This window comes from Danio rerio, chromosome 6, assembly GCF_049306965.1.
Source record: "Danio rerio strain Tuebingen ecotype United States chromosome 6, GRCz12tu, whole genome shotgun sequence".
NCBI classification, from domain to species: Eukaryota; Metazoa; Chordata; class Actinopteri; order Cypriniformes; family Danionidae; genus Danio; species Danio rerio.
Window position 1 is genome coordinate 1,747,952 of NC_133181.1, and position 17,049 is coordinate 1,765,000.

At 39.6% G+C, this 17,049-nt stretch overlaps 2 protein-coding genes and 1 long non-coding RNA gene across 4 annotated transcripts in view; 1 reads left to right on the forward strand and 2 right to left on the reverse strand.

Annotated features, from left to right (window-relative positions):
- The window catches only part of LOC141386154 (uncharacterized), a 263,034-nt gene extending 254,698 nt beyond the window's left edge, over positions 1 to 8,336 (forward strand). For both annotated transcript variants that reach the window (XR_012407499.1, XR_012407498.1), the window contains one exon: positions 6,026 to 8,336. This is a non-coding gene — a long non-coding RNA (uncharacterized lncRNA). The remainder of the gene's footprint in view (positions 1 to 6,025) is intronic.
- A 104-nt stretch (positions 8,337 to 8,440) lies between these two features.
- Positions 8,441 to 11,050, reverse strand: LOC137495830 (uncharacterized). Its single transcript, XM_068221813.2, has one exon. It carries the CDS (start codon positions 9,335 to 9,337, stop codon positions 8,546 to 8,548), a length of 792 nt encoding a protein of 263 aa, XP_068077914.1. The 5' UTR covers positions 9,338 to 11,050; the 3' UTR covers positions 8,441 to 8,545.
- An 836-nt stretch (positions 11,051 to 11,886) lies between these two features.
- Positions 11,887 to 17,049, reverse strand: part of LOC137495831 (uncharacterized) — a 7,064-nt gene continuing 1,901 nt past the window's right edge. Inside the window, exon 1 of the mRNA XM_073953487.1 lies at positions 11,887 to 17,049. This exon is cut by the window's right edge and continues 1,901 nt beyond it. Within this exon, the coding sequence (XP_073809588.1) occupies positions 14,193 to 14,951 (759 nt within the window). The 5' untranslated portion in view covers positions 14,952 to 17,049 and the 3' untranslated portion in view covers positions 11,887 to 14,192.

A 17,049-nucleotide genomic window follows, 5' to 3' on the forward strand; every position in this document is an offset into this window, starting at 1 on the left:
TTTGTTTGTTTCAATGACAGCTGTGCAGCGCAGCTATATTAGGCATACCTCAGAAGATACGTTGCTCCAGGTGTGTTTCATTTCTCGTTTCAGATGACAAATCCTCTAGAGGAAGGTTGCCCAAACATTTTCTTATGAAGGGCCAGAAAGCAAACTTGATTAAGGCTAGTAGACCAAAGGAAATATAGACGCCATGGATAATTTTCTAATTTATTAAATAATATTTAAAAATAACTACAAAACATTGCTTTATGTTAACTAATACAGCATATATATTAGGGATGCAACAATACAGTTAACCCACGGTTTAATGCATACCTTGGATTTTTAACCAAACCTGTGAACCCTCCTGTTTTTCCTGTGATTCTCCCGTATTTTACTGTTCTATCCCGCTATCATCCTGTAAAGGTATTTTCCCGTATTTCTTCCATATTTTCAGTCTTTCTCTGAACAGCCGAACAGACGCTGTTTCCCAAACGGATTCTGTACACGCGATTTGAAGCGGAGAGAAAGTCTGGCTTTTGGGTGCGTGTAAAACAGACATTATTAATAATAATAACATATAAAGATGTCGATATTGGTGGATTTTTTCCCTAAACACAACTAATTTCTTCTTAAATGAGCATAAAAAGTCAGGAAAGCAGTCGAATGCTCTCATTATAACATTAGATCAGAATGTGTACGTTATACAGTGGAGAAACGGCTAATGAGATTGATAGCTTGATTCTATTTCATTATAATAGCTATTCATTTTAATAAGCTGAACTGTTTGCTAATGTATTTGCTGCTAATGTATATATTTATTTTTCTTTTGTTAATAATTTTAAAACACACTACTGACCATTTAACTGTTTATTTACAATGAAACGGCTCCAAATGAACACATTTAGTAATTTGGGGACTTTTTAAGGGGGGGGGGGGGGGGGGGGGATCCCTTATTATGGTGGGCATATCCCTTATTTTCACTTCTCAATGTTGACAGGTATGTTTTTAACATGGTTTTCGGTTCGGTTCTCATGGCTTGACACGTGTTTTTTTTTTTATTCTATAGGCAATAGGAACAGTAAGAGGTTAAGGAGAAAAAAATAAAAACGATTTATTGCAATACTCATTTTGTTTTACTTAAAAGCCAAGAAAAGTGCTCTAGTTCCTAGTGTACTTTATAAAAAAAATTAACACTGAAATCTCACAGCTGCTGGTAGCCCATGTACAAACTGAGGAACACAAAGTCCTCCACTTTGAAAATAAACACACATGTGAAGTTAATAAAGATCAATTGGCCATTTCAAATAAACATATTTGTTCTTCAGTAAACATAAATAAACCATCTTCATTATCTCGGTGGTGGAAAACTGCGAGACTGTAGTCTGTAAAGTGGATCGAGTGCTTTTATAAGATGACAAAAGCCCACATCTCCAATCACCGAAACAGCTGCAAATCTTCAGCAATAAACAGCCGCACTGCCTTTGTTTTTTTTATGTGTCTCTCGAAACCAGTTGGGTTTGTTTGCTTGAAAAATTCAGCAGGGATTGTTGCTATTTGGAGGACTTTATTACCTTCTCTGCTATCTGCCTTCAGACAGTGATATTGTTGGGTGATGCGCTGCAGATGTGCAGTCATGGTTATACGTGTAAATCAATGCTTGCACACAGTTATTTTTTGTTCAACGTTTTTTCTTTTATTGGCATTATGCTTATCGGCAAAACCGAAATGTCCTCACACCGCAGATTTGAAAGACATCGGCGCTTTCTTGTACTGTTGCCTCACTTCGCCGGCGCTTACTTGTATTTTTGCCTCAGCCTCACTTCGCCGCCGCTCGCCATGTTAAAGTGTGGAATGATGGTTAAGCGCCCCCTAACTTTAGAGCATAGTGATTGGATATTTACTCGCGGGAAGGAGTTTCTTCATCTCAGCTCATGGATTTACAGGCACACACAATCAATTCGGGGAGATATAAAACGCACATAAATTATTTAAACGCAAAACCGAGAAAACAGCAATTCACAAGCGCATAATCAACAGTGGAGGTCGTACTGTATGGTTCAATATTATATTAAGAATCGTGGCATCCCTAATATATATATATATATATATATATATATATATATATATATATATATATATATATATATATATATATATATATTTATTTATTTATTTTACATTCTATAATAACTAAGACGTATTAGTGTAAACGGGGCCTCTGATGGAATGGGGGTGGCAAATCAAAGGTTACAATGGACCAACTTTGGCCCGCAGGCATCTCTTTGGGCATCTCTGCACTAGAGGGCGCTGTCTACATTTTTGCAAATATGAAATCATAAAATACTGAACAAAATGAGCTACGAGGAATCTGACCATGGCTGAAGAGTTGTCCATATGGAGATAAATAGGTGACACAAACATAATTGCAACTCATAGACAACGTTAAGTTGTTTTGTGGTGTTTATTTGGTGTTGTGCAATGAACTGCACGAAAATAATCCTTCCTGAGCACTGTGCTACGTCTGACAGACCACACCATTATACATTTCTGTTCTTTCTAATCTGTTTTCAATCATTTTTATTCTTTGTTTTTTATTTTATTCTTTTTTTCTTGTATTTAGTTTAGTTTATTCTTGTTTATGTAAAGAACTTTAAATTACCATTGTGTGTGAAATTTAAATATACGTTCCTTCCCTTTATTAGTCAAAGTAATGTCTATGTAAATATTTATAGAAAAGCAACAAACGTTGTCATCATACTGCCCTCTAGTGCCCTGTTAAACACATGTTAAAGTACATTTTGCGGGTTTCACAATAATTCAGGCTGAAGCATGAGCCTGTGCTGGCAGAACATTTAAGAAATGTATGTGCAGCTCGATTTTAAAGCCAGGCGAGAACAAACACACGCAACATTGGTGGAGTATTTGGTAGTGTTATCGCTGCTCAAGACTTTGTTGGTGTTGCTTCTACATACAACAGCAGAGATGCATTATATTCAGTACACACCAAACACAATACATACAGTCCTATACAATCTACATGCACATCAGTGCCGACAACGTGCCTTCAAATGGTATTTTTGGATTGTTTTTGTGGAAAAAAATGTGCTTTTTGTGTGTGTGTATGTGTGTGTGTGTGTGTGTGTGTGTGTGAGAGAGAGAGGGAGAGAGTGTCAGTCAAGTGAGGGCAGCACAATGAGCTCAAGTCTATTTGTCAGGTCATTATTTCATCATTTCTGAGATGTGAGAATGACAAATGTAAAACATGAAAACTCACCTGAACACACACACACACACACACGGCTTATCAGAGGCCCCGTAAATGAGATGTCAAAACTATAGAGAATCATTAGTGAAGGAGCTGATCATTCAGATTCTCAGTAGCACTTCTGTTATCACATTGAATATTCATTCATTCATTTTCTTTTCGGCGTAGTCCCTTATTTATCAGGGGTCACCACAGTGGAATGAACTGCCAACTTATCCAGCATATGTTTTATGCAGCAGATGCTCTTCCAGCTGCAACCCATCACTGGGAAACAACCATACACACCCATACTCTATGGCCAATTTAGTTAATCAATTCCCCTATTCACAGCCTTTGCTCAATACTCTGTTGATGCACCTTTGGCAGCGATTACAGCCTCAAGTCTTTCTGAATATGATGCTACAAGCTCAGCACACCTGTCTTTGAGAATTTGTGCCCGTTCCTCTTTGCAGTACCTCTCAAACTCTATCAGGTTGGATGGGAAGCGACGGTGTCCAGTCATTTTCAGATTTCTCCAGAGATGTTCAATAGGATTTAGGTCTGGGCTCTGGCTGGGCCACTCAAGGACATTCACCGAGTTGTTGTTGTGCCGCTCCATTGATATGTTGGCGGTGTGCTTTGGGTCATTGTCCTGCTGGAAGATGAAGCGTCGCCCCAGTCAGAGGTGGAGAGCACTCTTGTGCAGGTCTTCATTCAGGATGTCTCTGTACATCGCTGCATTCATCTTTCCCTCTATCCTGACTAGTCTTCCAGTTCCTGCTGCTGAAACACATCCCCACAGCATGATGCCAACACCACCATGCTTCACTGTAGAGATGCTGTTAGCCTGCTGATGAGCGCCGCCTGCTGTTCTCCAAACGTAACGCCTGGCGTTCACTCCAAACAGTTCAGTTTGAGTCTGATCAGAGCAGAGAGTTTAGTTTCTGATGCTCTGAGAGTCCTACTTTTGGTAAACTCCAGGCGAGGAGTGTCTTCCGTCTGGCTGCTCTACCATACAGACCTGATTGGTGGATTGCTGCACAGATGGTTGTCCTTCTGTAAGGTTCTCCTCTCTCCACAGAAGAACGCTGGAGCTCAGATAGAGTGACCATCGGGTTATTGATCACCTCCTTGACTGTGGCCCTTCTCCCCTGATCACTCAGCTTAGATGGCCGGCCAGCTCTAGGAAGAGTCCTGGTGGTTAAACATCTTCCACTTACAGATGATGGAGGCCGCTGTGCTCATTGGAGCTTTCAGAGCAGCAGAAATGTTTCTGTAAGCTTCCCCAGCCTTGTGCCTGGAGACAATCCCGTCTCGGAGATCTACAGACGATTCCTTTGTCTTCATGCTTGGTTGGTGCTTTGACATGCACTGTCAACCCTGGGCCCTTATATAGACAGGTGTAGCCTTTACAGATCATGTCCAATCAGCTGAATTGAGCACAGGTGAAGCTGCTGAAACATCTCAAGAATGATCAGAGGAGACAGACAGAATCTCCCTCCCTTTGTGGGGCGAGGGGAGATTGAGCTCAGGGCGATCTCAAAACTCCCCCGCAGCTAAGGCCAAGGTGAACTTCCTGAGAGCAAGACGACTAGTAAAAGAGACATCGTTTTAAGAGGTCTACGATGCAGAGCAATTTTTAGGCTTTGGGAGAAAACTGAAACCCCGGGGGGGGGGGAACGTGCCAGCACCACGCAGAGATACCAGAAGCTCAAGTAGGGAGCCAGAGCTATTGAAATTGTGGTTGCTGGGCCGCCGACCCAACTATTTTGGATAAGGGTGAAAAAAAGGGGAGGAGGGGGGATTCTTCAAGACGAAGATAGTTGTAAGTGGAAAAGGAGGAGATATATATAGGAGCTAGGGATCCTTAATTGGAGGACCATGATTAGCTAATATGATCAAGCTGGTTTAATCATGAGCAGGTACTCCTCTCGAAATTAGTTTAATAAATTAAACTTCCCTTATTTTTAATAAATCTCAATTTCAAAAACTCTTTCTTCACATTGTTAAAATGGGGGATTGTGTGTAGAATGTTGAAGAAATAAACTAGTTTAATCCATTTTGGAATAAGGCTGTAACATAAACAAATGTGGAAAGAGTGAAGCGCTATCAACACTTTCCGGATGCCCTGCATGTCCATGTATTTATATGTGTCATATATGTATGTATATATGTGTGTGTTGATATTTAATTTGCACAGATAATACACAAAACAGTTTATCAGCGATGTCTCACTCCATCATTTAAACAAAATCAGAAGTTTAATTTAAAAAAAGCTGCAGAAAATTGTTTCCTTCAATTCTCAATTCATTAAAGCGTAATTGAATCACTCAGCGTCCGCGCGGCTCACACCAACAGAAGAAGAAAAGCAATTTGCCAGTGTTGCGTTCCATTCTGACCAGTGATTATATCAACACACTGTCCGCTCCGATGAGGAGATTAATCTTGTTTTGATGGAAATATGTCAGTATTAGCGAACGTGATGGACAGGATTCATCAGCCGGTGTCCTGACAGCTCCATCCAGCAAACCGGGGCCCAAAACGGCACCTGTTGTCCAGCGAGTGACCTTCTAATTTTCTAATTCAATTTGATCTTGGAGCTGCCAGTAATAACAATTACTGTGACCGACTCAACCTGCACCTTACTTAAATCACGCCAAGTACAGCTTTATTACTCTGCCCTGTTAAATCAATCTACATCTCGGCATAATAAGGCCCTAATCAGGTAGCAGAAAGAATAATAGGTTGTCACGCATGAGGAAAAATAGGCAATCATGAAATGTTTTCTTTAATTAGGCGGTGAGGACTGGAAGGGCATCAAGACGAACGCCTGATCATTTATCATCAGCGCGGAGGGAAATTACTTCACTTACTCGCGCAGGGAAACACGGAGAGGGGGAGAAGCAGAGATTTGTCAGAGGATAAAGGTGAGGACATCAGGCCTGCGGTGCTTTATAACATCTCTGTGAGCCCTTTACTAAGTGCAAGACTGAATACTGTGGTTTATTTAATGGAGAGGTACATGCTGCTGTGCCATTACGCTGAAAATACTGACCTTCCTGTTGGGTCAGCATGCATGCTAAGTCCTTAAACATTTCTAATATTTAGATTATTAAAAATAAGGTATTCTAATAATCATAATAATAATAATAACAATGGGCAACATGGTGAGTAGTGGTTAGCACTGTTGCCTCATAGCAAGAAGGTCACTGGTTCGAGTCCCGGCTGGGTCAGTTGGCATTTCAGTGTGGAGTTTGCATGTTCTCCCCATGTTGGCGTGGGTTTCCTCCGCATGCTCTGGTTTCCCCCACAGTCCAAACATATGCGCTATAGGGGAATTGATGAACTAAATTGGCCTTAGTGTATGAGAATGTGTGTGTGTGTGTGAGAAGCTGTGTGTATGGGTGTTTCCCAGTACTGGGTTGCAGCTGTAAGGGCATCTGCTGCGTAAAACATATGCTGGAATAGTTGGCAGTTCATTCCGCTGTGGTGACCACTGATGAATAAAGGGACTAAGCCAAACGACAATGAATGAATGATGGTAAAGAGCAACTGCCATACCATTAATCTGAAACTATTGACCTTTTTTGTTGGGTCTGCATGCTGGCCTAACAATAATAATAATTTCGTTTTGTTTGTTTGTTTATTTCTCCTTTAGCAACATGGGAAAACTCTTATTCATCCATCTATCCATCCATCCATTCATTTTATATTTGTTTGTTTGTCTAATGTCACTAAATCATTCAGAAACAATGAATGCTCATTCGTTCTTCCGTCCTTTCATTCATTCATTCATTCATTCATTCATTCATCTTTCTGTCAATTCATTCAGTAATCTGTCAGTACATTCATTAATTTATTAATTCATTCAGCTATCTGTCTATTCATTCATTCATTCATTCATTCATCTATCTGTCTTTCCATTCATACATTCATTCACTCTATATTCGTCTAATATCACTAAATTGCTCACATTCATTAGTTCTTCCATCCCTAAATTCAGTCATTCATTTATTCATCTATTTGTCCATTTTTTTCATTCATCTGTCTGTCTATTCATTCATCTGTCTGTCCATTTATTCTATATTTGTTTTTTTCTATCACTAAATCATTCAGAAACAATGAATGCTCATTAATTCATTCATTCATTCATTCATATATTAATCTGTTCGTTCATTCCATGTTTGTTTGTCTTATGTCACTAAATCATTCAGAAACAATGAATGCTCATTCATTCGTTCATCCATTAATCTTTTCATTCATTCATTCATTCATTCATTCATTCATTCATTCATTCATTCATTCATTTATCTGCCTGTTCATTCATCTGTCTGTTCATTCATTCATTCATTCGTTCATTTGTTTATTTATTCATTCATTCGTTCATCTATCTGTCTGTTCATTCATTCATTCAATCATCTCTTTCCTTATTCATTCATTCATTCATTCATTCATTCATTCATTATACATTTGTCTAATATCACTAAATCATTCAGAAACAATGAATGCTCATTCATTCGTTCATCCATCCATTCATTTATTCATCTGTCTGTCCATTCATTCATCTATCTGTTCATTCATTCATTCATTCATTCATTCATTCATTCATTCATTCGTTCATCTATCTGTATGTTCATTCATTCATTTAATCATCTCTCTGCTCATTCATTCATTCACTCATTCATTCTACATTTGTCTAATATCACTAAATCATTTAGAAACAATGAATGCTCACATTCATTCATTCATTCATCCATCCATCCATCCTTTCATTCAGTCATTAATTTATTCATTTATTCATGCTATATTTGTTTGTTTGCTTATTTAGCAAATAATAAATGTTACCTTATAACAGAGCATCAAACCCGTTACCATCAATAATATCAGGGTGCGGTTCACTAGCAGTAATTTTGAAGTTGAATCTTTTATTGTGAGCAGAAAATGCATATGATAATTGATGACAATATATGTGTGTATATGATAATATAATATATATTTGCACTCATTTACATTTGAAGCATTTGACATTTTAACATTGAAGCCAGTTAATGTGGGTTGAGTCTATGTCCATCAACATGCATAACAATACAGAGGAACTGCTATTTACAAAAAAAAAAAAAAGAAAAGATACGGTCAGTATACCCATCTAAAACAACTCTAAACTAAAAGTGTGTTATCTATTCCCTGCATGCATTTTATAACCATCACCAGCTGATTCATAACATGTTTAATTTAACAATGATGCATATATGAGTACATGAGTAACAGTGACAGCAGGCAGATACTGAGCAGTCAGTGAATGTTATTTGTTCATCTTCACTTCTTCACCTCCTGAAGCAGAAGTCCGTATGGACGGATGGCGCTGTCCACTATTGCTCTCTCTCGCACAGTAGATGTGCCTTCAGGAACCTTCACCAGCCAGACTTTATTTTTGAGCAACGCTTTCCTCTTCTCAGGGTTGATTCGGCATTGCAGGATGACATCATAGGTTTTCCCATTCTTCTTTGAAGTGAATCGCTTGCAATACTTATTTGTCATTGTGATGTCTGGAGATGAATAAACTCCTCTTTCGTAGAGCTTTCCGTTTCCATAACTTTCATAGAGCCTTTCATCATAAGGGGACTTTATTATGACCTCTCCAACCTCTAGACTAGCTCCATAATAGCACACCGGCCACTCACCGGGTGAGGAGCAGCTTCTCCATTCATCTGCACCCAGCCAGTGGTTTCCATCCGGGTACTTGTTCAGCACATTAAAAGCAAAACGCTTCCAGCCGTAGGGCCGTTGGTAGGGCTCACCCCCACGCATGCATCCATCATCAGGTCCAGACTTGTTTGTAAAGTCAAAGTCAAATGCTGGATCAAGAAACTCCTCCGGAATCATGAATATTTCTTTGCGCTGGGATTCTGCACTTTCGTTCCCCTGAGCAGTGGCTGTCTTAAGTGCTGAAAGGCGGTGTGGCCGGTGTCCGAGAAGAGAAAAAGCCAGCAGACTCGTGACATCCAGTTTCCAAGCTTTACCTTTATCATCTATATGCGCATGAAGCTTCACCTGCTCTCCTGCTATGGCAGAAATGGCCTCGGTCAAGACAGCAATGCAGACGTCCATCTTTCAGCGTGTGAAGACAGGAGAACACTGATGTTGATCTAATGCAGTCGCAATAAAGACTGCTGAATCATGCTGTATGCGGGAAACTGAAACTAACAAAGTCTGTTTCAGTTTCGTATTATACAGTGTTTATACAACCCGCTCTGTAAAATATACAAGGTTCTGCACAACCGATTTGTGTTGGGACATCATGAAGTTAACGTAATAGTTTTTAGCAATTGGAATTGAACATAAAACAATTAAGTTGTCGCCCAAAACATTCAACTATTGTTTTGTTTCAGCTCATTTTAAATTCAAGAGTTCACACTTAGATAGGCTTGATGGGGTTTGGTATGCCAAAAAAACATTAAGTCAGTACAAGAAAAAAACATAATCCCTATTTCCTTTGGCTTTTCCTTGTTCACTCAATTTTTGAAAACATCAGCTGCACTGACTTCAAATTATTTGTAAGTAATACAAATAATGTAATAGTTCTGGTAATGTATTATTTCTTAGTACAAATTTCCAAAAGAGTTTTTTGTTCACTCAACTTCAGACAGTTTAGGTCAAAGTTTACAACAGTTTAGGACAGTTTATCTCACAAATCGACCTGCAATTAGAGCGATACAAAAGCCCCTTTCACACATACAGACCTTTCCGGAAAATTGCCGGCAATTTTTCAGGAAGGTTGTATGTGTGAACAGGTCCTTTTTGAAAATACTGGTAAATTCGTTCTGGCTATTTTCCGGAAGGAGAAGTTGTAACATTACCGTTAATTTGCCGGAATGCTGCGCTGTGTGAATGCAGAAGGAAGATTGCCGTAATATGCGCGTGCACGTCTAGAACGTGCTGACGTGAGACGTCTGCTTTAGCCAATCACAACAGTCAGACGCATTCACGTCCGCACGGTTTGTGAGAATAAAAGCCTTTGAATATTTTTCCAGACACATTCAGCTGCTAGAAGTTAGTCAGATCTCATTTATATGTTCTTCTTAATGCCAACTGTGTAAATAATCATCGATGAGATGCTTATGATGAGCCGTTGTTTGTTTACCTTCAAGCTTTGCGTGTGCCTGTGAAACAGCCTGTGAGTGCCAGCACACACACATATTATGAACATCTCGACATGCGAAAGTGATCCTGCGAAAGTTGTTCACAATATTGATCATCCACAGAGTTTGTAATTTAGTCAAATGTTTACAAATACAAGCGCAGCTGTTTAAAGCTCATTTGTGGTGAATGATGTCAGAATTATCGGTATTTTGGAATGAATGTGTGAATGCTCTTTTCCGGAAAATTTCCGTAACGTCCTCGCCTGTGTGAACAGCGCTTTTTTCAATATACCGGTAAAGTCGTTCCGGAAATTTTCCAGATATTTACCGGTATCACTGTGTAAAAGGGGCTAAAGTTAGCATTAGTTCTACTATAAAAGATCTGGGTGTCATATTAGACAGCAATTTACCTTTTGAAAATCATATATATATATATATATACAACAGTTCTGTCTGATTCTCGAATCTGATTGGCTGATAGACTTGATATATTTAAGTAATATCAGCACCCGTACAGCCTGTTTACCCTTTGTGTATTACTTTGTGGCCCACATCCAGCCAGCAGAAAGCAGTACAGATCTAAAGTTTAAAAGATGCACGCTCAACTGTTTAACTGTCAGCTTATGATTTGAATCCAACGTGGAAGAAAGTAGTTCCTCATACAAAAGAGTTTTTGAGACTCTCCATGTTTCATTTTGTTTTTATATATTTAGGTACACCTTACTATTATATATATATATATATATATATATGTATGAATATAATAGTAAGGTGTACCTAATAAAGTGGCCAGTGAGTGAATGTAGGTTAAGAATTTTTGTTTCTGTTTTTATTTCTTTTTGATTTCAGTTTCAGTTTCTTCTGAAGCCTAATCTTTAAAGTAGAGACAGCATTACGTCTATGGGAAGTACCCAGCAGTACAAGTGTGTGTGTGTGTGTGTGTGTGTGTGTGTGTGTGTGTGTGTGTGTGTGTGTGTGTGTGTGTGTGTGTGTGTGTGTGTGTGTGTGTGTGTGTGTCAGATCGAAGCAGTAATTCCCCTGAACTCCTTAATTCCCTACAGTAAATTCATGCCTACAAAGTGGACAACTCAATAAACACATATCTGTACGATGTAAAGTAAATAATGAAGAGGAAAATGCAGAAACTTCTGAGGACGGTTCTAAGGCTGTGGATGTGTGTTAAAAATAGGCTTACTATCCCCCTAAATAAGTGCATTTATGCATGGCAGTTCTCATAAACTCACGCTTTCTCTCATATATGCAAAAAAGAGAGCGCTAGCCTCTACTGCGAATCACATTTGATACTCTTTGCTTCTGGTTTGTTTGTTTTTAGGTGGGAACAGAGGCAATTCAAATGCCAGCAAATCAGTTTGAGTGAACGCAGACAATGTGATTTTAATATTCAGAAGCCTGACAGATAACAGGAGTTCTTACTAATAGTTAAGTTGTTTAATGGGTTGCCACAACAGAATAAAAAACTGTGTTAATATAGTTTTCATCTTGTTTCCATTAAGGAAAAAGGCTTTTGACGTGCATGTGAAAATCACAAAATGAACATTGGTGTAAATTTGGTTGTGGAAGTTGTCTGTTTTATTTGTAAGGCTGATTGGGGTAAATTTTCACAAGCTACGTTTACATAGACATCAGTTATCTAATTATTTGCCTTAATGTGAATTAGACAATAATAAGCTGAAGGTGTTTACATGTGTCACAATCACCAGCGACCTCTAACCACCAGAGGTCGCTAGAAAACATTCACTCTCATGGACGCGTCGTAATGTCACCTACAGATAAACAAGACTCGGCAATGTGAATGAGTGTGTGTGCTGCTTAAATAGTGTGTGTAATCAGTCTTTGACAATCCTCAGGTGGTGAGAGTGCAATCAGTCTAAATGAGTGTGTGTGGCATGACTGAATATGTAGTCCATTTACAAGCAGATTTGTAGTTCCATGAGAGTGAATGTTTTCCAGCGACCTCTGGTGGTTGTGACAACATGAGCTGCTTTCTGAATGTTCCTTTCATGATTCTGTTTTACATGTCATAGCACATATTTGCATTAACATCCCCGCATCACCACGATATCCACATTTCCTCTGGAGTTTCATGTAATTTTGGGTGATTCATGTTTAATTTGTGGACTTTAACTGCAGTTCGGCACTTTCACCTTCATTCAGGAACATTTGCTGAATGCCCCCTGTGAGAAACGAGATATTGGATGCAAGTATGAACTGCTGGGCCGGTGTTGTTTTAAATGGCACCTAGTTTACCCTTTTTTAAGATTAAATATTAATATTATGGTTGTTCTGAGTGTGCCAGTTTAGGTTAAGTACAAAACATAGTTCAGATTGTTAAAGATGTGTTAAAAGAGTGTGATGTTAGGGAGTGTGTACACAGGTCACTGTTTTAGGGGCGTGTTGCTTCACATGAAAATTTGTTTAAATTCCCACCCAACGTAACAAGGGGGCGGAGCCAAGAGCTCCCCCGCTCTGTATATGGCAACAGACAGGCAGACAGAGAGAAGCAACATGAGTGAGAGGACCAGCATTCAGCCGTACATGTATGCCTCGGACACAGATTAACCAGAGAGTTCACAGTCATTAGTGTCATTAGGATAGTTTTATGTATATGGTTTGTTATTGTAATTTTTTTGTTTTAGTATTTGTATTTTATTTATTATTATTTTGTTTATTTTATTTATTTATTTATTCATTTGTAGATGTTGATTATTTTATTTGGGGATTGTTTTGTGGATCGTTATAAATTGTAAAATGCTATTTGCAATAATAAAAATTCCATGACAAAAAATAAATAAATCCTACACAAAGGTAATAGTGTGATTGCAGTGTTTACATGTCTGTGCTACACTTCAATAATGCCACATGTCTTAATTTGATTTCTGTCTAGTTCAAAGTTAAAATTGGATCATTGGTGTCCATGTAAAAGTACCCACAGTTACCATATAACAGAGCCCTAAACCCGTTACCATCAGTAATGTCTCCCACATAGCAAAATTTCTCTGGCCCAGCTCTGGCCCACACAATCAGGTTTCGCTTGGCCCACATGCCGCTGTGAATTACGGTACATGACTGGACCAAATCTGGCTTCCAGACAAGGGCCAAACACGGACCATATCCGGGCCAAGTCTCAGCCAAGTTAATAACTCATAACTGGGCCTGAACTGGGCCAGATAGGTTGGTGTGTCACGATTGCAATGAAATTGATAAACCCATGGAGTGATGCGCTTTAGGCACACTATGGGCACGCTTTTTCTCAAAGTGACCTGATTGGTAGATTTTTTTTTTCTTTACTCAAAAATGATTTTAGTGTATTTTAAATGTGGGTCAAGACTGTCCAAACTCACATGGCCCACTTATCAAATTTTTAAATCTTGGCCAAATACTACGTTTTTCATCTGGCCCAAATCTTGTGTGCCGCCTTAAAAACGGTGCCACCTCTGCCAAACCCGGGCCATGTTTGGCCCACATGCTGTATGCCAGTGCCGGATGAATGCCTGCTGTGCCAGCTTTATGCCAAATCTGGGCCAGAATTCTTTGCTACTAGGGCTGCGTATGGTTCATACACTGCAATTTTTTGTTGTTGTAGTCTTTTATTTTTTAGCAGAAAATGCATAAAATGACAATGTGAAATATCAACAATCACAATACAGCATGTAGATTTCACAGAGGATTGCTGTAAGTATCCATGTATAACACATCTAAATAAAAAAGGTATTATCTATTGCTTGCAATTGTTCTAATAATAAAAATAAGCAGCTGATTCATAACATGTTTTCATTTAACAATGATGCACATATATGAGTATATCAGCAGCAGTGACAGCAAGCAGATTTCTTCTTCACCTCCTGAAGCAGAAGTCCATAAGGACGGATGGCGCTGTCCACTATTGCTCTCTCTTGCTCAGGAGATGTGCCTTCAGGAACCTCCACCAGCCAGTAATTATTTTCAGGAAAGATTATCCTCTTCTGAGGGTTGATTCTGTTTTGCAGGATGACTCTGTAGGTTTTCCCATTCTTCACTGAAGTGAATTGCTTGGTTTGTGCATACTGATTTGCCACTGTGATGTCTGGAGTGGAGTAAATCCCTCTTCCGTACATCCTCCCACCACCAGGCTGATAGCGGGTCTGTATTACTCCCTCTGCCCCCTTCTGGTCAGTTCCGTGGTAGGACACCGGCCACTCACCAATTTCAGACTTCCTTCTAGATCTTTCTGCCCCCAGCCATGCGTTTCCGTCCGGGTACTTATTAAGAACCTTGAGACCGAAGCGCATCCATCCGTAGGGCCGGTGGTAGGACTCCTCCCCACGCATGCATCCAATTCCAGAATCTTTCCTGTCTGTGTAGTCAACGTCAAATTGTGGATCGAAGAAATCCTCTGGAATCACAGACAGTTTTTTGCTGAGAGGTACGGCTGCTTTTTTCTTCCCAAGAAAAACAAGAGCCAGCAGATTCTTGACATCCAGTTTCCAAGTTTTTTCTTTTTTATCAATTTGCGTATGCAGCTTCACCGGCACTCCTGCTGCGGCAGAAAGAGCCTCGGTCAGGACAACAGGGCAAACCTCCATCTTTCAGTCTGGCAGCTTGTGAAGACAGGAGAAAACTGAGAGAGTGCTTCAGCTCTCTACCAAAGAGCTTTTTAAAGGCGCAGCATGCTGAATGAGATTGAAAGTGAAACTGTTACTTTAAGCAGACCGTCAGGATATGAGCTGCATGTTTTCACCAAGCGGCAACCTCCCGCTCTCTCTCATGTAGCCAATACGGAAGTAACTAAAACTGCAATTCATGCGAAATTCCGCTAGTCCTGGCCGCTCCTGGCTCCAAAACAGAGCAAATTTCAATTGAGCCCACTGTTAGAATGGCCAACTTTACAGCAGAATAAAAGGTGTTTACAGCCTGCTACAAAAAAAGATTTTGGTTAATACAGCTAATATTACCCTTCATGAGAACTGTGAGGGGGGTGAATTTTTTTATAACTCATCCGTTTCCTTTATATTAAGTTATATTAAGTTTGCATAATTAAGGGCGTGGTCACTTGATTGACAGCTAGGTCTCGCTGGTCGCCGTCACGTCACCTCAGCTGACTCCTGCAGTTTAGCCACTGAACTCGGCATATTTATCGTATTTCTGTGTTGTTTTATGTGGCTTTACACACTCAACTGCCTTTTGGACTTGTTTCCTACAATTATTAGATGGCATGGCATGCTGAGTGCACTTAATTGTGCTCACAAACCATTCACGTGGCCTCCGTTTCCCATGTGAGTAAAGTTATATACTTATATACCATCTCTAAACATGTATTTGTTTTATTTAAGATCATTTATCGTTTTTATTTATATTTAGAGCTGTAATGCACTCCAGAATCTGTCAGATTGATTAGCTGTCGGCTCTAGATCAGTCATCTGAAGCGTTGTCATACAGTGTTATGCTGGATTTCATCAATAGTCTTACAGTAACTAACACAGACTATATCTGAAGTGTTTGGAAGTAATTTGCGTTTTCCTCCTGTTGAAAAACGTCATAAGAACAATGTTTAGTGGCTCAATGTGTTACAGCAGTGTTTTTAAATGTCTAAATGCTTTATTGATATAGTGTACAACAAAGCACAAGTGGTCAGAACACAAACGAGTCGCAGGTGATAAAGTATTAGCATTTCTCCCAAAGTAAAGTGTGTCTGAACCAGCTCCAAGCAAAATGCAGCATGCGTCTGTAGCTCCGCCCACTCTCCGCCTCTTTGCCCTTGTTTGGTATCCCGCCGTGGGTGTGATGACGCGTGACCAAAATGGCGACGGTTGGCCGCGCCTACTTGTGGCTTCTTTTGCGCTATTTAGAAACCTATGGGTGACGTCACAGATACTACGTCCATATATTTTACAGTCTATGGTTTTCACAAGCTCTGCACGAACCTCACATCCTCCTCTACTTTTCTGCTTTCTGCTTTCTGAAGTTACACTGTAAAAGATTATATGACAGAAAGACAGAAAGGACAACGCATGCTTTTATATTACTTTATGTTGACTTTTGTAGCTTGTTTTAAAAAGTTGATCTGGTTTCAGTTCACTTTTCTTATATACACAAACGCAAACAGACATGCACATTCAAAATCTCTCTCTTTCCCTCACACACACACACACACACATCCACACAAACTCTTTCTCTCTATTCAATTCTATTCAATTCAATTCAATAATTGTTTTATTGGCATGACAAATGTTACGAATGTATTGCCAAAGCATTTATAAAGTAAACATTAAAAGAACAGACAAAAATAATTCATTCATTCATTCATTTATTTTCTTGTCGGCTTAGTCCCGTTATTAATCCGGGGTCGCCACAGCGGAATGAACCGCCAACTTATCCAGCACGTTTTTACGCAGCGGATGCCCTTCCAGCCGCAACCCATCTCTGGGAAACATCAATCACATCCAAACATCCAACACACACTCATTCACACACACTCATACACTACGAAAAATTTAGCCTACCCAATTCACCTGTACCACATGTGTTTGGACTGTGGGGGAAACCGGAGCACCCGGAGGAAACCCACGCAAACTCCACACAGAAACAACAACTGACCCAGCCGAGGCTCGACCCAGCGACCTTCTTGCTGTGAGGCGACAGCACTACCTACTGCGCCACTGCTTCGCCACAAATATAATTACA